The 27,958-nt window shown below is 41.5% G+C and overlaps 1 protein-coding gene across 3 annotated transcripts in view; it reads right to left on the bottom strand.

Moving 5' to 3' along the window:
* The window catches only part of Pitslre (cyclin dependent kinase 11B pitslre), a 181,952-nt gene that overhangs the window by 13,962 nt on the left and 140,032 nt on the right, over positions 1-27,958 (bottom strand). For all 3 annotated transcript variants that reach the window (XM_080271808.1, XM_080271810.1, XM_080271809.1), the window contains 3 exons: positions 24,015-24,239; positions 22,645-22,793; positions 17,114-17,318 (listed from right to left, as the gene is read on the bottom strand). In XM_080271808.1, coding sequence (XP_080127934.1) covers positions 17,114-17,318; positions 22,645-22,793; positions 24,015-24,239 — 579 coding nt within the window. The remainder of the gene's footprint in view (positions 1-17,113; positions 17,319-22,644; positions 22,794-24,014; positions 24,240-27,958) is intronic.

Here is a 27,958-nt window from a genome sequence, read left to right as displayed (position 1 = left end):
TAAATTAGGTTAAATTATTAAGTAGTTAAGCAAGGTTAGGCTACGTCAGGAGTATCAGTTGCCTCACCAAACTCCACCCTACCACCCTTGTGTTCGAGTTGTGAGCAGGTGTGGGTGGAGGCAGGGTGAGCAAGACCCTCTCTGGTTTATCCATGCCTCTCTCCTTAGCAACTGGATGCTTCCTGTTTAAACCGGAGCATTCGTACAGATAATTCTATGAATTACTGTACCACTGAACCATTGGGTCACGGACCGGATATACCGAAAGCTGGATAATCCGAGCCTGGATAATCGAGCTTCCACTGTATATACATACAGTGTATATATATACAGTCTGGACCCTCTAATTCGCACCATATATTTGGTAGGGGCCAAGAAATATTGTAGGAAAATTCCTGTAGTCGGTGGATTTTTTTCTGGTGGCTTCTAGCAACTTTACAGGATTACCACCACATGCTGTGAGATTATTAGCTCAGTGCCTGCCTGACTTTGGGTGGGAGAGCACGTCAGATTTTCTTGTCCTGCCTGGCCCTTGTTAATTTCAAAGCTCTCGTTTTCACACCCTCCTCTGCTTTAGTGAATCATTGGAGATGGGTCCGAAGCCATTAACTGACGTAGGAAAAGCCCGAATTTTAACTACCAGAGAGGAAAATGTAAAAATTATGGAGAGGCTTCAGTGCAGCAGTACGGCTGGGGATCTTGAAGTCTTTCTGAAGTCGATGCTGTATGGTTCTTTCAGACACATCTTTCAGCAATTTTGGGTACATATCTTTCAGCTGTCTAGCAGTCAAACGTGGGTCTTTTATCACAGCTTGCTTCAGTAACCTGTCTGTAGTTGGTGATGTCTTCCTTTTAGGTCCTAGCCTGCCTTTATGTTGGGGAATTGTGTTTTTTGGCAGTTGGAAGCAGCGAGGAGTGCCATAACGGTAGATTTTCCTCGCCCAGTTCGAATACAAATATCCTTAATTTTTACATTTTCTTCTCTCATAGTTAAAATTCGGGCTTTTTCTACATCAGTTAATGGCTTGGGACCCATCTCCAATGATTCACTAAGGCAAAGGAGGGTGTGAAAAGGAGAGCTTTGAAATTAACAAGTGCCAAGCAGGACAAGAAAATCTGACATGCTTTCTCATCCAAAGTCAGGCAGGCACTGAACTCACAATCTCACAGGATTTGGTGGTAAGCCTATAAAGTCGCTAGAAGCCACCAGAAAAAAATCCACTGACTATAGGAATTTTCCTACAATATTTCTTGGACCCTACCAAATATATGGTACGAATTAGAGGGTCCAGACTTCCATTGCGCATACTGTATATATATATATATATATATATATATATATATTACATATACTGTATATCTATCTATCTATCGTCAGACGCCATAATCCCGTACGGGGTGGCCATTTGACTCTGAGTTATTTGTTTTACAGGGAGGATATATATATATATATATATATATATATATATATAGTACCGGTATATACAGGTAAGCCCTTAATTCACGCGAGGGTTACGTTCCCAGACCCTTCGCGTATGTGGTAAATTCGCGTATACATTCTGCCCTTGTGTCCACATAATTACGCATGTCTACTAAGTATATTGCATCTGAATAATACTGTTTATGCACTACATACACCTTATAAACTAGCATAAAGTATGAAAAACAACAAAAATGTAAGAAGTTTAACACTGAAACCTGACAAGCACAGGCGTAGGTAGAGACACTTCAGCAGTCTGGTGCACAAGCCTTCACTGCCTCCCATATGCTACATTCTGCCTTCTTTATTGTCCAAACAGTTGACTCATTCACCCCAAACATATGGTTCCGAGCCAGTTCACAGGCATAGGTGGAGACACTAGCACAGTCTGGTGCACTAGCTCTCACTGACTCCCATATGCTACATTCTGCCTTCTTTATTGTAAGAACAGTTGACTCACCCCAAACATATGGTTCAGAGACAATTCACCATGAAGTCAATTCACCATCAAAACATTGACGAATCCCTGTCATTCTATAAATATACTTATTATTGATTAATTAATACTTTAACAACTAATTTTCAGGGGGATTTTATAACTCATATAAGTAAAAAACTAGTGTACTGAACTTGCTAAATAAACTGGTATGTAAATACATGACGGGGAATCATCCTGACGGAAAATTGTCGCCGACATTCCTCCCTTAAGTTTGTCCAACACTTTAACTTTCTCTGTCAGCAACATCACTTTACGAGTCCGTTTTGGTGTGTTACCATATGCATCACTAGCACTACGCTTAGGCCCCATGTTGGCAGACAAGTAATCACTGGAATGCAGAAAAATAAGCCACAAATAACGATTCGCGAGTCACGCATGGTTCGACCGTCGGATTCAAACAGACTGTGTGGTGCATGGTAGACCTCCCCCCCCCCACACACACACACATATGTATGCACACGGGCAGCAGGTAGGCATTTTTATACTTTATTTATTTCTCTTGAATATTAAAATTATTTATTTGAATACTATAATTTTATGTTTTAATTATTGTAGGAAAAATTCGTGGATAACCGAAATTGCGTGAAAAAAGTTCGTTTGAATTAAAGGCTTACCTGTATGTATGTATGTATGTATGTATGTGTATATATATATATATATATATATATATATATATTATCGAACTTTAATTAAGGGCTTACCTGTATAGATATATATATATATATATATATATATACAGTACCCTCGCGTCCAACACGGTAATATTGTCATGCATGGGTCACGTGTTGGACCAAAAACGTGTTGGACTAACAACAGAGCTTATGGGGAAAAATGAATTATGTCAGCAACCCTAGGAAAAGTCACCCTAAATACCTACCATATACCTATACATATAATGGAAATATTGTAATTATAATAAATGGTACTGTGCTATGAATGATAACTAACCTTTTAAGATAGTGTTGGTGGGCTTGCTGGGAATGGAAGGTGGTATCCAAGGCTGTTGGTAGTCCTACTGGGTCCCCGGAGGATGGCTGCTGTCGTCACTAGCGGGTAATGGGTGTTGCTCCTCCTCAACCTCCCTCATAAATCCTTTGAAATCACACTCAGAATCACTATCTTCATCCACAGCCATGGAAGGTCCTGCTTCTGCCTGTCCTAGCACTCTGTAATCCTCGGCAAATGGCATGCTTCTCACACTGTTGCCAGAGCCCCGTCTCGTGACTGATGAAAGTGATCGCTGTCACTGACTCGGTAGAGAATAAGGAGAAGCAACTTTGTTTATAAACTGGTACACACGCCGATGAGAAGGGTTTCAAAACGATTGATATTTATTCTAAAATATTAATATGTATTCAGTGTCAGGCTAAATGTTCAATGCTGTAGTACGTTACATTCTCTGTCGAGTCGCCTGGGTTTTGATCACACTGTTTTGCCCGTTGTATCTTCGGCAGGAATCCATCCAGATGAATTCCAAATGCCCGTGGTATCGTCGGCAATTTTACCACATTACCGTTCCGATTTACCATCGTATCCTCAGGCAAACCTGGTATGAAGTGCCGTGTGATAGCCTTCGGCTGCCAGGATCTTGTCTTAGGTTTTATATTATGGTCCTCACGTTGGCTTCATTCATGTCGTAGGCATTGGCAATGTCAACTTTCCTCTCCCCTTTCTTCTTCCTCTCGATGCTTTCTAGCTTGGTGGCCTGAGGGAGGTGCCGACGCTTCTTGGGGTTCTCAGAAGGCTTCCTAGGCATCGTGAGCAGGGTAAAATGCAATAACAAGGGCAGAAAATGCAGCAACAAAAAAGCACCTTCCAATGCAATTATGCGACTGAGTGGCGCTGTGGCGGGAGAAATTTAAACAAAACATCACGTGACACCAGATGCGTTTTTAATTGGGTGGCATCACGATCACGTCACGATAGCGGGAGGGGAAGGCTACTTGATCAGAAGTTTTCATTGGCTATCATCATCATGGGAATGTCCAGTATGACCGTGTTGGACCGGGGGTGATCGTGCTAGAGTTGAACTCTGCGGATTTCGCCCACTTCTCGGAGCTCTGTGCGTGTTATGCTAACACACTTGTGTTGCAGTAATTAAATCGTATTAAATAATACTAATTATTTGCTCTCCGTGCTGGACCTGAATCGTGCTGGACTAACGCGGGTTGGAAGCGAGGGTACTGTATATATATATATATATATATATATATATATATATATATATATATCTATACAGTAGAACCTCTCTCATTCGGACTATATGGGGGGAAGGGTTGTCCGAATTAGCAGATTGTCCGGACCATCAGGGTAATCTCCAGTTCATACCAAACTCTATCTGCATATGGAATGTTTGTTAATTATTAACATATGTGGCATATGTCAAACCTACGTAACTGCAAAAGATGAAAGGATACCGGTATTAAAATAAAAAAACTAATCATGTACGATAGTTTTGTATTGCATAATTTACAGGTAAGGCCATGACAAGAAACTAGCCTACATTTTAAATTGTAGTAAGTGACTAAGGCCCGTGTATGCAAAGAAATAAATTAATTAATTAACTGTAATATTTGGAATAAAAATAAAACTCATGTAGGCAAAAAATACATTGTCATCTTTGGCATATTGATAACACCCATATGGGCAAGAAGCTAATGTTTGATGTACAAGTAAAGCACATTTAAGTACAAAATATAACCTACAGTAATCACTAAACACTGCAGAATATTCTGACCCATTTTTGTGTAAGCAAACTCCTCCTTTTAACACCTTTATTCATTACAGAAGCTACACTTGCATTAAGGGGCATGGTAAGGATGATTAACTTTTGAAATACAGCGTAAAAATATAAATGGTTGGTGAACTATTTGATGGAACGAATGCTAGCATGTGTTTAAACAGGCGCCCATGTTGCAACCCAGCGTGATCCGAGACTAAACGAATGATGATCGCTTTCCTCGCCGATACTGAAAATGACTTTAGAATTACTTTCAACATATTTTTGGAGCTTATTATTTTTAAATTTTGTCCGGATTAACAGAAATCCGGATTAAAGGGGTCCGGACCAAAGAGGTTCTACGGTATATATATATATATATATATATATATATATCGTTTCGTCTCATTTCGTCTCATCAGCCATTTGAGTGTCCACTGCAGGACCGGCCTATCCCAACCGAAGTGGGGACAATACAGCCAATGTGTCTCTACCAAGTGGCTTAGGCTGTATGGTAGATATTGTATGTAGGGTGAGAGGTGCTTGTAAGTGTAATTGTAGTGTTGGAGTGGCTTTGGATGTGTGTGTAGTCTGTGAACCAAGTGTAATCAGCCCGCACAAGCCAACTAGGTGCCTGTGTACTTTATAGTATGCGACACTGGTTCAACCACAGCACCCCTTGTGTCCGCCAATGCAATACGTGGCCAGAAGAACACCCCCAAAGTATATTACCCTGGCGGGGTGCAAACCATCGTTTTTCAGTGTACGAAAACGCACACTTTACCACTGTACAGGCTCCATACATATATATATATATATATATATATATATATATATAGATAGATAGATAGATATATATATCCATCCATCCATCATCCAATCCTACGTTGCCCCATGAGAAGCGTAGGAGCCCGGGGCTAGGCAAGTTGGTCCTGACATTTAAGATGAGAGTGACCAGCCTCATTCATCCCTGAGTGGCATTATGTGAGCAATAAACTCCAACCACCTCTTGGATATAAAGAAGCACCGGCTCAATCCGATTGGGGCATTGTAATTACCCACTAAACCACCAGGTGCCAAAATTTGGTTATATGGTTCCCACCCAAAGTAGTAAATGTTTCCTGGCGTACAGGAAACCATTTAGCTTGTCAATCAATGTAGAGTCACCCATAGACAGAAGGAAGAGGAAAGAATGAAGGAAAGAAAGGCAGAAGAGAGAGTGTAAAGTCACCCGTAGACAGAAGGACGGGGGAAAGAATAAAGGAAAGAAAGACAGAAGAGGATGGAAGGAAAGAAGGATGGAGGAGAGGAAACAGCAGACACCCGAGAGAAGCACTACATCGAGTGAGTGGATGGCGAGCGCCCCCACCTACCACTATATATATATATATATATATGCAGTATATATGTCTTTGTGGTAGGTAGGAGTGCCCATCATCCACTCACTCAATGTATATTGATGCCATATGAGCTCTACACTGAGTGACAAGCCAAATGGTTTCCCGTACCCAGGAAACCATTTACAACGCTGGGTGGTAACCATATAACCGGGGTTTTCTGGTAGGGTTAAGTGTCCCCCAAATTTTCCTATCCATCCATCCATCCATTGCCAGACATCTCAATCCCATTCGGGGTGGCCACAAACAAATCGCCTCCACGTCACCCTGTCCTCCGCCATTTCACTGCCCTGCTCCCAACTCACACCCCCCTCTCTCATATACCTCTCCACCCCATCCCTCCATCTCATCCTCGGCCTCCCCCTCCCTCTTCTCCCTTCCACCTCAGTCACATACACACTCTTCGTCAGTTTTTCACCCTCCATCCTCTCCACATGGCCAAACCATCTCAGTGTATTCCTCCTAACGCTTCCTATCACATCCACATCCACACCACAACGCTCCTTTATAACCTCATTTGTCAGCCTCTCTCTCCATGTGACTCCACAGGCTCCTCTTAAATAACTCATTTCCACTGCTCTCACTCTTGACTTGTGCCCTTCCAACAACGTCCAAGCTTCACTTCCACATGTTAGAGTTGGTATCACAATACTGTCATGTAGTAACTTTTTCACTTCCATGCTCACTTCCCTGTTTCTTATCACTGCCTTCAAGGAACCAGCAACCTTTCTTCCCTGTTGTACCCTTTCAAGCACTTCACCCTCCAAACCTCCATCCTTACTCATCACACTACCCAAGTACTTAAAAGTAATCCCTCTAATATCCGAATGCCCAATATCCGAACATCCCCACTAACCGGACATAATCATCCTGTGATCCAATATTCCCAAAATGGGCCAAAAACCGCAAAAAATTCGAAAAAAATCTGACTTTTTTCCCACCCATAATTTGAAATTGCCGCCTGGCGCCGAACAGCTGTTACACCATGGTCCCTTCACCCCTTCCTTCCTCCCCCCTCCCCCCTCCCCTGTCAGGGTTGCCATTTGGTATTTTTCATTACCAAGTATGGGCCAATTTGGTAATGAAAAATTCGTTTGGTAATGAATCAGAATAATGCATTACCAAATGGATTTTTCACATGTATGAGGATACACAGGATGGAGATGGTGGATTGTCTGCTCTCTCTGATTAATCTGCTACCCTACATAGCATGAAAATAATCAACATGGTGTTAATTATAAGGAGAGTGATTACATGTATTTCCACTTGTATATATAATTAGTGAAGAATAAATGCTAGCTTTATGAATTTGGTAATGAAAAGTTAAATTTGGTAATGAAAGTTGAGGAGATTAGTAATATGGCCATTGCAATCTGGCAACTCTGTTACCCCGCCATCATCAACAGTCACAGCTTAACTCTGATCGAGAGCAGATGCTCATAGCAGTGCAAGCCACAGGTGCTTGTTTTTTGTGAATAAACAGTGAATAAGCTGCAATACCTCGCCACTAGAACACACAGGAATTTACATTGTTGTGCAGTGTTAAGAAATTTGAATTTAGAGTGCAGAGGATTAACTGTGGACTGCAAACTGGCGGTTCAAACCAGTCCAGGAGCCAGGGACTTGTAAGTACCCAGAATGTTTAATATTGTATAAACTCACCTCTAAAACCTCATTTTATGGTTCTTTTGCATTTATTTCAGTCTTTTATGTCCCTAATTGGTGTGATTTGGGTCTTAAATAGGTGCTATGCATGTCCAGAGGGAGCTGTATAGATGTTTCTCTGAGTTAGGGTTCGTAAGTACAAGTCCATACGCCGGGGCCCAATATCCGGACAGGACCACTATCCGGACCTGCCTATGGCTCTATTACGTCGGATATTGGAGGGATTACTGTACTCACATTTTCCAATTCCTCACCATCCAACCTCGCTGTACATTCACTGACTTCACCCCTCTCAAAGACCATCACTTTACTCTTCCCTACATTCACCTTTAGATTCAGTTTCTTACACACTCTCCCAAACTCATCCACCAAGCCTTGCAGCTCCCCTTCGTCTTCACTGAACAACACAGTATCATCTGCAAACAACAATACAGGTAGTTTCCAAACACTATCCTCTCTCATCAGGGCCACTCCAACATCCACTACCCTACCTTGTACCTCTTTTATTACCCCATCCATGTACAGATTGAACAACTATGGAGACATGACACATCCCTGTTTCAACCCAACCTTCAAAGAGAAAAATTCACTCAGTTCACCATCCACAAGCACTGCAGCCTTAGTACCATCATACATACTCTTCATAGCATTCAACAACTTCCCATCTACTCTATATATTCTTAATACTTTCCACAATCATTGTCTATCCACCCTGTCATATGCTTTCTCCAAATCCATGAAAGCCGCATACAACTTCTTTCCCTCCTCTAGAAACTTTTCCATTAAAGATCTAAGAATGAATATCTACACAACCTCTTCCCTTCCTAAAGCATCCCTATTCTTCTCCAACTAATTCCTCTGTTATTTCCCTACCTTTGTCAATAATATCCTACCATACACTTTTCCTATAATACTAAGAAGACAAATGCCCTTATGATTACCACACACTTCTTTTTCCCCTTTTCCTTTGTACAAGGGAATAATTATAACTGACTTCCAATCCTCCGGGACTCTACCTTCCTCCCAGGCCTATCTGCACATCTTCCACATCCATTCTACTACTATCTCTCCCCCATGCTTCAATATTTCACCACACACTCCATCAATTCCTGGTGCTTTCCCCGATTTAACTTTCTTCATTTCACAACTTCTATCCTACTGATTTCGTCCTGTCTTCTCACCTCCCTCCTTCTCCCAGCCATTCCCCAGCCACTTATACTCACACCACTTCCATATTCTATGTTCTACAATTCCTTAAAGTGTTCTCTCCATCTGCTCACTTTTTCTCCCTTCACTAGTAATCTACCATTTTTTAACTTTCACTCCCCTGCTAACTTCACTTCCACCCTTACTCTCTTCACCTCTTTCCAGAACATTTTCTTACAGTCCCTCCACTTTACACTGAAAATCCTTCCAAATTCCTCATCCACTCTCTTCTTACTCTCTCTTACTAATCTTTTTACCTCTCTCTTTCTTTCTACATTTAACTCTCTCTTCCGCTTCTCAACTTCTTCCACGCCCCTATTTCTCATCCATTCATTGTATGCTTTCTTCTTTTGTGCCACAGCCTGTCTCACCTATTCATTCCACCACGCTGTTCCTTGCACCCCCCTCCGTCTTCTCTTCTTTCCACACACCACATCACATGCTACACATATTTCTCCTGTGAATATCCTGCACACACCTTCCATGTCCCCCATCTGCTCTAATTCATATTTGCCCAATCGTTCCTCCACTTCTCTCTTATATTTTGCCTTTTTCTCATCCTGTTGTAACCTTTCCACTCTCCTTGCAACTACTCCTTCTTCCCATCCTTCCCTTCTTCTATTACTCCATCTTATTTGGGTCTTGATTCTGGCCACCACCAAGTAGTGGTCAGAAAGTCCACTCCCCCAACCTCTATAGGCTCTTGCATCCATTACACATCTTTGCATCCTTTCATCCACACACACATAATCAATCACTGCCTTCCTTTCATTCAGTTCACCACCCACCCTTCTCATCACTATCTAAAATCACTTAATCATGACAGTCGTTTCAGAGAGCCTCGGAGGGCCCAATACCTGCCCAGGGTCCTAACCAAATGGGCAGATTCACGTGGCCATGTGGAATATGAAAGGTGTGAATGAGGAAAGCAAGAGGGTGGAAGTGGTGAATGTGTTCAAGAGTGCAAGTTATGATGTGATGGCATTGTGTGAAACGAAGATGAAAGGGTGCAAAGTGGAGGAGTGGGAGGGTGTAAAATGTGTAAGATCGGGAATGAATGGGAGAGGAAGATGTACGGAAGGAGTTGCTTTGTTGATGAATGAGGTGTGGCAGAGTGGAATGAGAGACTACAAATGTGTCAGCTCGAGGTGTATGCATGTCAAGTTCAAGTGTGAGAAGGTGAAAGTGGCAGTAACTGTAGCGTATGAACAGTGTGAGGACGGGAATGAGAAAGACAGGATTTGGGATGAGCTGGGTGAAGTAGTGGGAGAAATGCCAAGGAGCTACAAAGTGATCATGATGGAGGATATAAGCGGAAGAGTAGGCACTGGTCCAGAGGATGACATAATGGGTTGTTATGGAGTACCAGGAGAAAATGATAATGGGAATCGACTAAAGGATATGTGTCAGGAGAGGAGGTTGTGCATTTGTAATTCTTATTTTCAAACACAAAGATGCACATAAATATATATGGTATAGAGGAAACGGGGATCGTGTGGAAAGAAGCCTGATTGATTATGTGCTTGTACAGAGGTCAATGATGGGAATGGTCGCTGATACGAGGGCTGTGAGAGGACGATGTGGGGGTCTGTCAGATCATATGATTGATACAAGGGCTGTGAGAGGACGATCTGGGGGTCTGTCAGATCATATGATTGTGGTATGCAAGATCAAACTGAGAGGAGTGAGGTGGATCAAGAGAGAGAGGAGCAGTCAGGGAGAAAGACAGAAAGTTGAGAAGCTGATGATCAAAGAATGGCAGATGAATACAGGACCAAAGTAGAGGACGAGTTAGAACCAGTGAACTGGAATGAACTGGATCTGGACAGCCAGTGTAATGCATATAGGGACTGCTTAGTTAGGAATGCTAAAATGGTGTGTGGTGTGGCAAGAGTATCAACAAAAAAGAAGGGTATGGCATAATTGGATAAGGTGGTTGAGAGAGCAGTGGAGGAAAAGAGGAAGACGTAGATAAAGTGGTTACAGGACAGGGGTTCAGTTGAAATATGAACTGAGTATATTGAGAGCAAGAAGCACGGAAAGAGACTAGTGAAGAGGAAAATAAGGGTGGTAAATGATGATCTAGGAAGAAAAATGAATGCGAACTACTCTGAAAATAGGAAGTTATTCTGGAAAGAGGTGTGGAAATGTGGAAGTGAAAGCAGAAAGAAATGTGATGGTGTCAAGGATGCAGGTGGTAGGATACCAACCCATGGTGATGAAGTAAGGACCAGATGGAAAGAATATTTTGAAAGCCTGATGAATGGGAAAAGAGAGAGCAGAGCGGCTGTAAACATGATTGGTTATCGGGGTGTGCAGAAAAGGAATGGAGTGTCAGGAGACGTGACACTCGCACAGGTGAAGAGCGCTGTGAAATGGCTGAAAAATGGGAAAGCAGCTGGGGTTGATGAAGTGTATGCAGAGATGCTTAACCCCTTAAACGCGGCCGTGAACAGTCGACCCCCCCCCCCCGAGTGGCGGGGTTGTATTGCGGTCTGAGTACCTGTAGGAAAATATTAGCCAAAAATCAGAGATTAACCCTAGTACATTATACTTGGTATGGCAGATAGTACTTACATTTAGCTTTCTCCAGAGACAGGTGTTGAGCCTTCGTGGACTACCCAAGGGCTTGTGGAGACTTGCAAAGTTGGGTAACCAAATCTTCACTTTCACACCTCCAGCAACCCGGTTTCCCCTCTACCACAGTCTCATTCTGTCACAGTAAACTTTATACTACAATGTAAAGGTAGTTTGAATCCGTATTTGTACAATAAGCACTGAAAATAAGGCTAAAATCAACGAAGCGTACGGCCGACATGCAGTGCGGCGGCGGTCTTCCCGTCACTCAACAAACATTTCCATTTTCACAGCTAAAAACATGTATACTACATTATTTTCAATCATATTACTTCCCGAAAGATCACCGCGGCGCGCTTTTTATTCTGCCTTACGCCCATCACTTTATTCTTGTTCCTGTCAGCCGCTAGCACTGACTCGGAAGAGCTAGAACTTGCCATAATGTCACTTTGAAAGCCTGCAGTAAACCGGCACTAAACAGGGGCAAACTGTGCGAAAAAAAGCTAGTGTTACAACCGGGGAAACAAGCGTTTCCTATTAGCATAAACTGCTTGTGAGAGGAGAGCGCAGATTTACAGTTCTGAGCACTCAGAGCGCTGCCATGTATCACAGCCAGGCTGGCCGGGCCGTGGTGGGGGGGGGGACGGGGGAAAAACGTGATACTTGGCAACAACGGAGGCCAGTAGTACAAAGGTAAAGTATGCTAATTGTAGCTAAAGGGTGGTGGTACTGATAGACAATACCAGCTGGAGCCTGCTTGCCCGCGGTTATTCAAAATTTACTAGAATCGCAAACGCGACGCTCTGCCGTTATGTCCTTTTCGCCGAGCATCACAAACGCGACGATCCGCGTTTAAAGGGTTAAGTGTAGTGGAAAGAATGGAATGAAGTGCTTGTTGGAGATTTGTAAGAAGGCATGAATGAGTGAAACTGTCCCTGCAGAGTGGAAAAAGGCTGTGATTGTACCCCTGTACAAAAATAAAGGTGGGCGAAGTGAGTGCAAGAATTATCGTGGCATATGTTTATTGAGTGTGGTAGAGAAGGTATATGGAAGAATTATTATAGAGAAAGTAAAAGATATATCAGAAGTCCAAGTGAGTGATGAACAGGGTGGCTTTAGGAGTGGTAGACGATGTGTGGATCAAGTATTTGCAGTGAGACAGGTAGCAGAGAAGGCTTGTGAGAAGGACCATAAGATGTTTATGGCATTCATGGATCTGGAAAAAGCACACGACAAAGTAGACCGAGAGGGATTGTGGAAAGTTTTGCGCATGTATGGTGTAGATGGTAAGCTGTTAGGTGCTGTCAAGAGTTTTTAGGTTGGCAGCGATGCATGTGTAAGGGTTAATGGGCATCTAAATGAGTGGTTCATGATTGGTGTGGGCGTGCGACAAGGTTGTGCGATGTCCCTATAGTTGTTCAATATATATATGGATGGGGTGTTGAGAGAAGTAAAAACACGAGTAATGGAGAGAGGGATGGCGCTGGTAATGAATGGTGATAGATGGAGTATCTCAAATTTGTTGTATGCTGATGATGCAGTACTGATTGCAAGTACCGGACAAGAACTTGGTAGGCTAGTAGAGAGTTTTGCTGATGTCTGTGAGCATCGTGCCTTGAAAGTAAATATAGAGAATCGTTAAGTGATGGTTACATAGAGAGAAGATGACTCCCAATGTGATGTCACAGTGAATGGAAAGACTGGAATTGGTGAGAGAGTTCAAATACTTGGGTAATGCAACAGAAAAGAGAGGAAAATGTGTAAAAGAAGTTGAAAGTAGAGTGACACAAGGAAGAAAAGTGGCTGGTGCAATGAAGGGCTTGATAAGAAACAGACGCTTGAATGTTGCAGCTGCACAAGGCTTTCATGAGGGCTTGTTAGTGCCAACTCTGATATATGGGTGTGAGACTATGGTGTGGCATGAAAATGAAAAGTCAAGAGTAAGAGCAGTGGAGATGAGACTGCTGAGGAATGTATGTGGAGTACAGAGGGCAGACAGGATACGATATACAGTAATGTGATTTGTGAAAGGTGTGGAGTGAGAAAGTCGGTGGACACCAGAATCGAAGAGTGTCCTGAGATGGTATGGTCATATGGAAAGAATGGATAACAATAGAGTGGTAAAAAAGGTATACCTGAGCGAATTTGAAGGAGGGAAGAGGCGAGGTAGGCCAAGGAGAAGGTGGAGAGTTATGGTGGATGAGTGTGTGAGGAAGTGAGGTTTGGAAGTTGGTGAGGCTAGGGAACTGACAAGAGATCGAGCTGGCTGGATGAATTTTGTGAGGAGAAGTGCATGATCACAGATTTTGGCACCCCTTGTGAGCATGGCAGCGTCCGGATTGACTCAATCGGATACGTTTGTGTGAAGCTGCAGAATTAGGTGAATGTTTTTGGCGTATCCAATAGAGCCAGGATTCCGAGGGCATGAATGATGAGTGAATGGAAATGTGGCCTATTTGGATTGGGCAAGTTTGTGCTGTCTGGACATTGCTATTCCTCACCCTGCCCTTGGGTGGGACAGGAGGTCCGGATAATGATGATGATGATGATGATGATGATAATATATATATATATATATATATATATATATATATATATATATATACAGTAGTGCACCAACTTTCGCTACAGCAGGATTCACGGAATCCACTTTCGCGGCATGCACCAAATATTCCCTAACTTCCACTTTCGCTTGAAAAAAATCGATTTTTGCGCACAAATTTTGGGTTTGGGACAATATTTTGAACTTTGAATTTCCTGCACCGCCCGCCCGCAACCCACCGCCATCTTGAATGACGTCATGTCAACACTCTGTCCACCCATTCCCGCCATTGTGTACGAGCGTGCTAGCTCCATTGTGTTGGATTCTCACGGTTCAATGGCCTCTACTATACCTGGTAGTGTGGGGAAAGGGCCTGGTGGTGTGGGGGGAGAGCCTGGTGGTGTGGGGGGAGGGCCGGGAGGCAGTGGTGGTGATAAAAAGTGGCCGGGACATTCAAAGTCGGGAGGAAAGGCCAAGGCTAAAAGAGAGTATCGTGTTGGAGTGAAGAAACGGCAGTATAATAATGAAATGAAAAGGAAGATAGTTGAGCACATGGACAAGGGCCCAAAAAACAGTGAAATCTGCCGTATATTTAACATCCCAGAATCGACAGTGCGTAGTATGAGGAAACAGCATGGTGGTAGTGAGGCAGCAAGAGGTGGCGCCAATACGTCTGGTGTGGCTAAATAAGCCCGCCACGTGCCTCGGATAATTACCCCCAACATCCATTAAACACTTCAACCTGGTCTCTGTGGTATGTTTCTCCTCATATAATGTGTACTGTACAGTATTTATTGTTTGTATCTCACAATGCAATGTACAATAGTGATTTGATGTACTGTATTGCAAGTGAAAATGAAAATCTGATGTTACTTTAGGATAACCGGGAACCAATTAGCCTTTTTGCCATAAAGACAATGCCCCAACTTTCGCTAATTCCACTTTCGTGCATTATTTTTGGACCCAATTAGGCGCGAAAATTGGTGCCCCACTGTATATATACACATACATATATATATATATATATATGGCTGAATCGGTAGAGAGGCGGCCTGCAGTCCTGATGGACCCAGGTTCGAATCCCGGCTGGGCCAGGGAACAGTTTAAGGATTTTAATTTCATTTAAAAAAGCAGACTTTCCTGATCTACCAGATGACCCGCCGACATGTCGTAAAAATACCCCCGCTAATACCAATACACCAGTCCTGTATGAGACAGCCCTAGCATGTATTCAATATGAACGGTGGGTGTTAGCGCCGAAGTGGTGACATGTGAAGGTGTAGGAGGACTACTGGGCCTTGGGATAGGCTACTGCCCCCGAGATATAGGCCCTGAAGCCTTTGCCCAGAGTCGGACACATTAAAAAAAAAAAAAAAAAAAAACATCCAACCATCATCCAATCCTATGTCGCCCAATGAGGAGTGAAGAACCCTGAACTAGCCAAGTTGGTCCTGACATTTAGGATGAGAGTGACCAGTCTCACTCATCCCTGAGTAGCATTATGTGAACAATAAACCCCAACCATCTCAGATATAAACCTACACTGGCTCAATCCAATTGCAGCACCTTAATTACCCACTAAACCAACAAGTGCCATAATTTGGTTATATGGTTACCACCCGGCATAGTAAATGGTTTCCTGGTGTACAGGAAAACATTTGGCTTGTCACTCAGTGTAGATTCACCCATAGGCAGAAGGAAGAGGAAAGAATGAAGGAAAGAAAGACATGAGAGAAAGGAAAGGAGACAGGAAAGGTCAGACACCCAAAGTTCCACTACATCGAGTGAGTGGATGGTGAGTGCCCCCACCTACCATATACAGTTATACATATATATATGATTTTAAACATTCAGAACCTTTTGAAATATCCTCAGTATACAGGATAATTTACAGATTGTCAGTGGTCTGAATGACTTGCCTGCAATTCACACTATGTAAAGTCAGATTTAGCAAGTGTTTACTATACTGTTTCTATCAATCTGAGCCCCAGCAGTCATCTCTTGGCCTTGACAAGCAGCGTGCAGATGAATTCACTCAAGTCAGGCACATTTCATTTGCATTTCTTAATCAAGGTTTCATGGATGTGGCTCTAATGACCTTCCCTAAGACTATTAAATTTTTATTTTTTTATTATTTTTTAATTATTATTTTTTTTTTTTGAGCCGGTGAAGGCTTATATCCAAGGGGTGGTTGGGGTTTATTGCTCACGTAATGCCACTCAGGGATGAGTGAGGCTGGTCGCTCTCATCTTAAATGTCAGGACCAACTTGCCTAGCCCCGGGCTTCTATGCTCCTCATGGGGCAACACAGGATTGGATGATGGATGGATGGATGGTAGATAATGACTACCACTGACCCTGCGAGGCACTACATGTGGCTACAGGCCTGGTAACTAGCCACACACTCATCATTCTTTGGCAGGGACAGTTCAGCCACAAGTACAGTCACTCAGTGACCTTTCTTATGAATGACAGTACATAAATTCAAAGTCTAAGCTGAGACTCTCACATTGTTACAAATCTCATTACACATCCAAAATTTTTTTTACCTAACAGCATCCATCAAGTGTTGGGAAGTAATTATACGTTCTGGTAATTGGTTTAGTTTCCAGTCCATAGAAAACATCAGCTGTGCCATGGCCAACCCCAATGAGGGGAGTTCTTGAGATGTGTGATTTGTTTTTTGAGGGGTGGGGGGTAGGGATACATGAGACTCAAGAATTTTGTCCCTTATTTTAAATGTAAATATACGTCACAATTTAACATACACCTGAAATACCATGAGGTTTATCAGAATCTGTCATGTTATAATGGCAAAAGGGGACTCTATTGTACCATGTGTGTGATACCAAGTTTTCAAAATAACATAATGTACACTATCAACAGACCACTCCAACAGATGTCTGTGGAACTACACCACAGGTATATATGTAATACAAGAATAAGCTAACAGAGATCAATAAGTATGTTGTGACGAGCTGGGCTCCAAAATTTTAAAAATAATATCTGTAAAAGAAAGCTAACTTACCAATTCTTTGTAGTTCTTGCCACCAGAAGGAGGTTTAGGGCTAAGGCCGGTTTTCTTGGCAGTGCGAGCATGAGGATTCTCAGACTTCGCAGGCCATGTAGGAAACATTGCAGGGTCTATGGGTTTAGGAGGTTCTTTGTGGAAGTAGTCATGGTCCAACCCTTCCTGGCATGTGATCCGCTTGCTGGGGTTGTATGTCAAGAATCTGCAAGGTTTAAGTAATGGGGTATCAGATTCATATTGTTAACTCCTTCAATCCAATGGAATAATTTGGATTTCATTCTTGCTGGCTCCAGATGATTCTATTCAGCTTTGGGTAGGCCTCTGGTAGAGAAGGGGTTAAATGAAGGCCATATCTAACCTCTCCAGTTTGAAAAGTCTGTAGTGTAGGGGACTACGGCTGTTCAACAGGTGATGTGCTGATGACTTTTTGAGTTGATTTAACTGTTAGATATAATGATAAAAGTACGGTAATAAGCTTCGTGAAAGAAGTGGGTGGTTATGCTTGTGAGGTGTATTCATGACTATGAAGGCTTGGATGACTGCATGGCCAGTATCACTGGGTATGATGTTACTAGTTCTCTAACACTGGTGCTTTCTGGATTCAACGTCAGTTCATCTCCAGGAGAAGGGCACTGTGCTCATGCTGCAGCCTAACATCCAACTGTTAATCTTAGAGAACATCATCTTCCCATCTGACTCCCAATGTGGACCCTGGCCCAAGCACTCAACCACCACCCACCTCAACTCACTTATCCCAGATGGCTTCAACACGAAACAACCACCATAAGAACCACTCTAGCATCCACAAAGCTTTTGACACAGTATCAAGACACATCCTGATAAGTAAAATTTTAGATTCAAACAAGGAAGAAAACAAACCCTCAAGTTTCCCTCTTAGCCAACCACTCCTCCTGGAAAGACTTACTTTGGAAACACTCATGATCTTTTCTCAGCATACAAATAACATCAGTGCAAATGCATCTTCCAAACTCGATGTTCTGGAGTCATTCACAGGCACTACCTCTGACAACAGAAAGAATCCTCAAAATATGTCTACTGAATTCATGACTGGTGTCATACTATTAGTAACAGTGTTTTTGTGATGTTTCTGGGTCTTGTAAAAGATCAGTAATGAACAAGCCACTGGGACTAAAGGTCTCCTGGACCATCAGCAAAGTCCAGGTATTTGGTGCCTTGTTGGATGAAGTAATACAGTCTGTTCAGGCATATGGAGAGGACATAAATTCCCAGTCTGGGTTCAAACTTGCAACAGACAACATATCACTTTTCTGACCACAACCACCTGACCACCACCTCCTCCATAATGGGCAAAAGAAAAAACAATTGCTATGCAACTGGTCCCCCTTATTTGTAGCTAAAACTAGTATGGGTTTATGAAAGGAATGGTTAATGCTAGTACAGTAATTCTCACGGTAGCAGAAAAGGCCATGCTTCAGTAATTTTAATGCAAAATCATATGGACTAGTTTGAAATAATATGCAACATACTGCCTATTACTAACTGCTATCATATACATTTATGTACAGTGCCTTGTATGAAAAATACCATCCACTCATTCAATGTAATGCTGCTTTGGGTGTCTGCCCTTTCCTCTCTTCCATCCTTCCTCTTCTGTCTTTCTTTCCTTTTTTTTCTGCCTACAGATGACTTTACACTCCTTCTTCTGTCTTTCTTCCTTCATCCTTTCCTCTTGCTTCTGCCTATGGGTGAATCTACACTGGGTGACAAGCTAAATGGTTTCCTGTACACCAGGAAACCATTTCTATGCTGGTTTTTTTTTTTTTTTTTTTTTTTTTAATAACAGAACGGAGGAAGGAAAAACAAATGGAGAAAAAAAAACAATCCATACACCAGATCACTGGTGTCCCCCGTTCATAAAATATCTGTAACAGTTAGACTTGAAGAGTTGTAGGTTGAAATTTGGAGGAAAACAACTCTGGGGAAGCGAGTTCCAGAGAGATGCAGTTCGGGGAATGAAAGAATTCTGATAGGCAGAAGTTCTGCAATATGGTTGAGTGACATTCCAGTCATGAGCGCTACCAGATGCCCGTGTAGCACGAGGGAAGGCATGGAGAGGTGGCACCATGGACGCAACTTCGTCTGAGCATTTGCCAAAAAAATATCTGTAAAATAATGCAAGGGAGGCAACATTCCTTCTTACTTGCAGGGGAGGTAGTTTATATGTAATGGCAGGGTTGTTAATGATTCTAACAGCTTTATTCTGAATTTTGTCTAGTTGCCTTAATGCAACCTCTCCACAACCATTCCACAAGGGTGAGCAATATTCAAGCTGAGAGCGCACATGACTCTTATAAATTATAGCTAACTGCTCATCGGCGAAGAAGTTACGGACTCTGTACAATAATCCAAGTTTCTTTGAGGCGGTTTTAGCAAGTGATCTGACATGAGAGGTCCAGCTGAGGGCACTGTTAAGTGAGACACCAAGAATTTCAATACTTTTGGAGATGGGAATATTAGTAGCACTGAAGGTAATGTACGAGTCTGGCAATATCTGTCTATTGGTAAACTGTATATATTTAGTTTTACTAGCATTAAAAGAGACAAGGTTGTTTTGTCCCCATTCACTGATTGTAGATAGATCTTCATTTATGGAGATGGCTGTATTGAGTTGAGAGGTAGAGATATTAGACTTTGTAAATGGATGTCTGAGTGTGAATGAACTATGTAGTGTTGAGTCATCTGCATATGAGTGAATGGGATTGTGAGTGACAGATAAGAGATCATTAATATGAACCAGAAATAGGGTTGGCGCCAGAACTGATCCCTGCAGCACGCCGGTGTTAATTGAGTGGAAATTCGAATATACATCATCTACTTTACTCTTATTTTCCTGTCACTAAGAGAAGAAGAAATCAAAGGAACAAAAGACGTTAGTCCATAGCAAGGGAGTTTGGACAGCAGGGAATGGTGCCATACTCTGTCGAAAGCTTTAGAGATATCAAGAGCTACTGCATGAGTTTCTCCAAAAAATCAATTGATTGGTGGATGGTATGAGTTAAGAGACTGAGTATGTCAATGGTGGATCTTTCGTGGCGAAAACCGTATTGTCTATCACTAATTAAGTTGTTGGATTCAAGATGTTTAACAACATGCTTATTAATTAAAGTTTTAAATACCTTACTAAGAGAAGATGTGACAGCTATTGGTCTGTAATTGGAGGGGTCAGACGAACTTCCTGTCTTCGGAACTGGGTGGATATTGGCTTCTTTCCATGAATTTGGGAATAAAGAAGTACGTATGCATAGTCTGAATAATTTAGCTAGGACAGGGGCAAGTTCAGGGGAACACTTTTTCTAAACAATTGGCGGAATTCCATCTGGACCTGGAGCTATGTTGGTAGGTAAATTGTCTAGGATGGATTTTACGTATCTTGTCTGTATTTTAAGTGGGGCAATTTCGGGAGAATCAAGTTCCAGTACTGAGACATTCTGGCTGGTATCATCTATGGTAGAGTTTCTTGCAAAGGTACTAGCAAAGATATCTGCTTTCCCACGTGGGTCATTTGTAATATTGCCATCTGAAGATTTTAGTGGGGGAATGGAAGATGACTTGTTAAAGTTATTATTGAAAGAATTAAGAGTTGACCAGAATATTCTATTGTCATTAGGGTTGTTAAGTAGTTTTGATGCTTGCTTTTTGAAGAAAGTTTGATTTGGATAGATTTAATACAGCTTTTGCATGATTTCTAGCAATTTTAAATTGGGAGAGTGATTCAGGTGTTTTTGATTTTAAGTAAGAGTTATATGCTAATGACTTTTGGGCTGTTGCTCTGGCACAATTGCCATCAAACCATTTTGGAGAGTTTGATCTTTTAGTGAATTGTTGACTTGGTATGAATAAATCCATACCAGCTAGTATTAAGTCACAAATGTGGGACTGGGTAGAATTGGGATCACTAGAGAAGAAAGACTGCCATGGAACATCAGCAAGATAATTTCTAAATCCATCCCAGTCTGCCCTGTCAAAGTGCCATCGGGTCACCCTGACAGGTTCGGAATGGGGAGGTGTAGGAGGGTTAACTAATGAGGCTTTGATGAGATTGTGGTCAGAGGATCCAAGTGGTGACAGTACCTCTATCCTGTATTGATCTGGATTATTTGTCAAGAATAAATCCAAGAGATGGGCATTATGGTCAGGGTTATCAGGTATTCTGGTTGGTTGCTTTACCAACTGGGTGAGATTAAACGATTCCGCATAAAAATAGCTCGCATTCCTAGACCAGCGTCGTCAGTCCGGGCAGAATGCAATAGCCATTCAACATTGTGTATGTTAAAATCACCCAAAATGGTAATTTCATTGCCAAGGGCAAGGTCAAGGTTACTCAACTGAGTGGATATGGAATCAAATACACTGGGTTCCGAAGAAGCATTGGGGGAACGATAAACTACACAGATATATTTGGTAATGTTTTGGCAATTTAATTTATATAATGAGTAATCAAAACTGGATGAAGTGAAGTTTAAAATAGTATCAACTGCATATTGGGATTTGATATAACAACAGGTGCCGCACTTGTTTCGAAAGTTTGTAAGGAGATGGTAACCGGGAAAACAAAATGGAGATATATCGGTAGAGGGTGAGATTTGTGGTTCTGTGAGGAAAAGGGCCAAAGGGGATATGGACTGAAGGAAAAAATGAACTGAGTTTAAATTCGTGGTAAGGCCGCGGATGTTGGTAAAGAATAAGGCCACACCGTCACCTCTTCGCCGACGAGTTTTTCCGGAAATAGCAACAGTCGCTGCTGGCACAGTCGCTTGATAGCGACCGGGAGGACCCTGTGCCTCCAGCCCTACCCTGCCGGTGGTGGCAATCCGAGATACCACCTCATTTGATTGTGAGATTGCAGCGGCCATTACTAAAGATGTGAATAGAAGGTGTGATATGTTATGCGCATGTAGTGTGGTGTAGACAGTTGAAGGTAGAGGTATCATGAGAGCATGCTGGCCTACTCTCTGTGTAAATGAATTCACTGAAAATGTTCAGAAAAGGGAGATGGTCAGGATCAAGTCCTGAGGGCTGGTGAAACGGGAGCTCCAGCTCTCCCTATCACCAGCTTGCCATCAACCTCGGGAGTACTGCCCTGTTCGACTGGTGCTACAGTCTACTCCTCACCATATAACCAAATTATGGCACCTGGTGGTTTAGTGGGTAAGTAAGGGTGCTCCAATTGGACTGAGCCATTGTAGGTTTATATCCAACAGATGGTTGGGGTTTAATGCTCACATAATGCCACTCAGGGATGAGTGAGGCTGGTCACTCTCATCTTAAGTGTCAGGACCAACATACCTAGCCCCGGGTTCCTACGCTCCTTATGGGACAACATAGGATTGGATGATGGGTGGAAAACTTGACTACAACCATGCTGTCAGTTAGTGATGTGCACACTGATAATCCATAACCACATTTGCAATAAGCATCCAAACAATGACTGGGTGGCCTAAACTCATTTGTCCATAAGTATACATGATTTGCAGTATACTAAATACCTGTTAAGAAGGTTAAATCCTTGATCTGAGAGTCTGGCCTTGAACCTCTCCCTGAGGTGGTTGTACGGATAGTCTGCAAACTGTGTCTTCTTAACCAAGGGCAACTGGTTATAACCCGGCCAAATCTTCTCACTTGGAGAACCCAGGTCCTGAAAACAAAAATAGTGTTTGTCAATACAAGCCTCCCTTCTGTACTATGGTTCTGAGATGTACAGTATGACCTTTCAATTACCTGTATGTTGCAGTTAGAAAGACACTTGGATAAGGCTTATGAAAGTGGACTGGGAAGGATAATGGAGTGTTTTACATATCAATATGGAAGAAACCTAATTATTTTTTTTCTCTCTCTCTGAACCCTACCTCATTCAACCTTGTTGTGAGAAAGAATGTCTGGACAATGATGATGTAATGAAAAGCGAGATAATCTTACGTGACGGGAAAGAATAATAGACAACAGATACTGGTAGGCATTACAGGACAGAAAGAGGCAACACAGTGAATTGCAAAGTTCAATTGGGAGGTGAAATGTTTAAGGAAGTTAATACCTTTAAATGTCTAGGAGCTACAGCTATTGTGTAACTGTCGCAATATGGAGTGTGAAGTTTGAGACAGAGATCACTTCATGGAAGAGGAGTAACAGAAGAGCTTGGCTGCATTTTGAAGGGTATAGCAGACAGTATGAAGGTTACAACAGGTCTGTGTGAAAGTGTTTTATTCCTGACACTCTTGTATGCAAGAGAAACTTAGGTGGTAAATGACAAAAATTTCTTGGTTGCAGGCTATACCAACAACCTTCACAGAACAGCTGTGGGAATAAGGAGGATGGATGGTGTATGTATTGAAACAGAAAACTGAGTGTTATGGAAAGAAAGAGACAGCAGTAGAAGTTTGATATGGAACTGAGATGAGGTCATTAAGTGTGACCTTAGGAATGGTTAAATGACAACAGAGAAGTTGCAAGACATTAAGCAGCACAGACAGCTGCAACTAGGTGACCAAGGCCAACGTATGCAAGTACTGTATGCTGGTGCGATTATAAATGAAATAAAACACTGCACATGATGTGGACATCAAAGAAAGTTTGTGAAAAAGAGACCGAAGGTAAAGTTGGTACAGGTAGACCTTATGTAGTAAGGAAGAAGAGACTGGAGCAGTATATTAAAAAAATATGTAAAACCAAAAAACCCAACCCAGAAAGGTAAATGGGTTGTTTTCTGGTATGTTCTCATTATGACAATTAGCTAATAAACATTGCCAAAGAAACAAGTCCAGTCAATGTAAACAAACATAAAATATATATGTATGGTACTATATTATTTTCTGGTTTGGTTATGACTCATTATGACAGCAACAAAAACTATCAAAATTACCTTGAAGATCTTATTTAGCTGATCAATCTCTGATTTCCCTGGAAACATTGGCTCCATCCCTAAAAGTTCACCAAAGATGCAGCCCACTGACCAGACATCGATGTGGGTGGAGTACTGTTTGGCCCCAAGTAGTAGTTCAGGGGCACGATACCATAATGTCACCACAATGGGAGTGTAGTGTTTCAGTGGTGAACCATACTCTCGTGCCAGACCAAAGTCACCTACCTGTTCCATAGAATAAATATATTAATTTTCATCTTTCAATGACAAGAAGTAAATCATACACAATGTTTTACCTGTAACCAGCAAAAAGTAGGGCAAACATTATTATCCTTTCCACTGACAACTCTATAATTTAAAAGTTGATATAATTTAATTACATGAAGGAAACAAAATCTGTGAAGTGTATTATCCCTATCAATAGGAGGGATTGGAGTACAACACGATGAAGAAGAGAAACTTTAACCTCCTATCATTTTATCCCTTGTTTTAGAGCGGTAGATTTGATCCAGTGACTGTATCTTACCTCAATGATGGACCTGGCTCTGACTGCAATGTACCTCAACAGAGGCCAATTATAAATGAATGTCCTGCCATTTTATTATTTTGGTATTCACTGTGGCTAAAGTACAATAAACAGTGACCTGAAAATTTGCCTACCTATGTTTTCATATGTCCTCTGCCCTCTTCCATCTCATACCCATATATGTTATTCATTGAAACAGAAAAAATATATACAGTATATACTTTTTTTAAAATATTCATAAACACAGGACACTGCTACAACTAAATTACTGTACATATTGACCTAAAAGTTAAAACACATATGGAAATGGGTGGGAGAGAAACACAGGTTAGAACTTGAATTCTTGATTTTCTCTATTGTTTCAGGCTACACAGAACACATCTTCAGAGAGCCTGAACAAGAAGTTTTAGAGCTGGGACATTTATACCCCTGGAAATTTCCTTCCCTTTCTCGTGTCAAAACCTGACTGGCTGTCTCTAGAAAATCTTGTTATCCAACACCACCTCTGATTGCAACATTAATGTCATCCTTACCGTATACCTGCGCAGAATGAAAAATCCCTCCCCATAGTTAGTTACATTTTTTCCACAAATGTGCACAGCTCACACTTATATAAAACATGTAACTAACCATATGGAGGGATTTTTCAGACTATGTAGGTATACAGCAGGGATAGCACTAATGTTGCAATCACAGGTGTACCTTTTTTTTACCAAATAATCCCTCCATATGGTTAGTTACACTTTTTACACAAATTTGAGCAGCTCACATTTATGTAAAAAATATGTATAACTAATCACAGAGAAGAATTTTTCAGTTTATTACGGCATACAGCAAGGATAGCACTAATGGTACAATCATGGGTGGGGTAGGGATGACAGAACTTTCCTAGAGGTAGCCAGCAAGGCTGCGACACAAGAAGGGGAGGGATTTTCCAGAGGCATAAATGTTTTGGCTTCATAACTTCTTGTTCAAACTCAATAACAAGGAGTTCTGTGTTAGCGTGAAATGTTACGGAAAATAAAGACAGTAATTCAAGCTCTACCCTGTATCTCTCTCTCTCCCACCCACCACGTTCACTTGTCACAAAAAATCATCTACATATATATATAACATACATACATCATCTAATCCTATGTTGCCCTATGAGGAGCGCAGGAGCCCAGGGGTAGGCTAGTCGGTCCTGACGTTTAAGATGAGAATGACCAGCCTCATTCATCCCTGAATGGCATTATGTGAGCAAGAAACCCAACCACCCCTTGAATATAAACCTACTAATGTTCAATCCCCCTGGAGTCCCTTAATTATCCACTAAACACAAACTGTATACTGGTACTTTACATTTTCCATGAGACAATATGACTCCCCAAAAAATCAACTGGAAAAACTTTGTTTTTATGCACCACATGCAATGCAGACTTTTCTCAGGCTATAGTTAACAGGTTCATGAAGTTTGATGATTTCTAGTGCAAAAAGCGTTAATATATATATACCGGTATATATAAATATATATATATATATATATATATATATATATATATATATATCTATCTATCTATATCTTTATCTATCTATCTATCTATATATTTATCTATCTATCTATCTATCTATCTATATATATATATATATATATATATACATATATATATATACATACATATATATATATATATATATATATATATATATATATATATACATATATATATATATATATATATATATATATATATATATATATATATATATATACACATACATATATATATATATATATATATATATACACATACATATATATATATATATATATATATATATATATATATATATATATATACACATACATATATATATATATATATATATAAATATATAAATATATATATACATACATACATACATATATATATATATATATATATATATATATATATATATACACAGTACCCTCGTGTCCAACACGGTAATATTGTCATGCATGGGTCACGTGTTGGACCAAAAACGTGTTGGACTAACAACAGAGCTTATGGGGAAAAATGAATTATATCAGCAACCCTAGGAAAAGGCACCCTAAATACCTACCATATACCTATACATATATTGGTACTATTGTAATTATAATAAATGGTACTGTGCTATGAATGATAACTAACCTTTTAGGATAGTGTTGGTTGGCTTGCTGGGAATGGAAGGTGGTATCCAAGGCTGTTGGTAGTCCTACTGGGTCCCCGGAGGATGGCTGCTGGCATCACTAGCGGGTAATGGCTGTTGCTCCTCCTCAACCTCCCTCATAAATCCTTCGAAATCACACTCAGAATCACTATCTTCGTCCACAGCCATGGAAGGTCCTGCTTCTGCCTGTCCTAGCACTCTGTAATCCTCGGCAAAGAGCATGCTTCTCACACTGTTGCCAGAGCCCCGTCTCGTGACTGTGGAAAGTGATTGCTGTCGCTGACTCGGTAGAGAATAAGGAGAAGCAACTTTGTTTATAAACTGGTACTCACGTCGATGAGAAGGGTTTCAAAACGATTGATATTTATTCTAAAATATTAATATGTATTCAGTGTCAGGCTAAATATTCAATGCTGTAGTACGATACATTCTCTGTCGAGTCGCCTGGGTTTTGATCACACTGTTTTGCCCGTCGTATCCTCGGGAGGAATCCATCCAGATGATTTCCAAATGCCCGTGGTATCGTCGGCAATTTTACCACATTACCGTTCCGATTTACCATCGTATCCTCGGCAAACCTGGTATGAAGTGCCGTGTGATAGCCTTCGGCTGCCAGGATCTTGTCTTGGTTTTTTATTATGGTCCTCACGTTGGCTTCATTCATGTCGTAGGCATTGGCAATGTCAACTTTCCTCTCCCCTTTCTTCTTCCTCTCGATGCTTTCTAGCTTGGTGGCCTGAGGGAGGTGCCGACGCTTCTTGGGGTTCTCAGAAGGCTTCCTAGGCATCGTGAGCAGGGTAAAATGCAGTAACAAGGGCATAAAATGCAGCAACAAAAAAGCACCTTCCAATGCAACTATGCGACTGAGTGGCGCTGTGGCGGGAGAAATTTAAACAAAACATCACGTGATAGCAGAAGTGTTTTTAATTGGGCGGCATCACGATCACGTCACGATAGCGGGCGGGGAAGGCTACTTGATCAGAAGGTTTCATTGGCTATCATCATCATGGGAATGTCCAGTATGACCGTGTTGGACCGGGGGTGATCGTGCTAGAGTTGAACTCTGTGGATTTCGCCCACTTCTCGGAGCTCTGTGCGTGTTATGCTAACACACTCGTGTTGCAGTAATTAAATCGTATTAAATACTAATTATTTGCTCTCCGTGCTGGACGTGAATCGTGCTGGACTAACGCGTGTTGGACGCGAGGGTACTGTATATATATATATATATATATATATATAT

Source organism: Coenobita brevimanus, chromosome 47 (genome assembly GCF_032717465.1).
Source record: "Coenobita brevimanus isolate Jiangsu-jjx chromosome 47, ASM3271746v2, whole genome shotgun sequence".
Lineage (NCBI taxonomy): Eukaryota > Metazoa > Arthropoda > Malacostraca > Decapoda > Coenobitidae > Coenobita > Coenobita brevimanus.
This window is presented reverse-complemented; position numbering and strand designations above follow the sequence as displayed.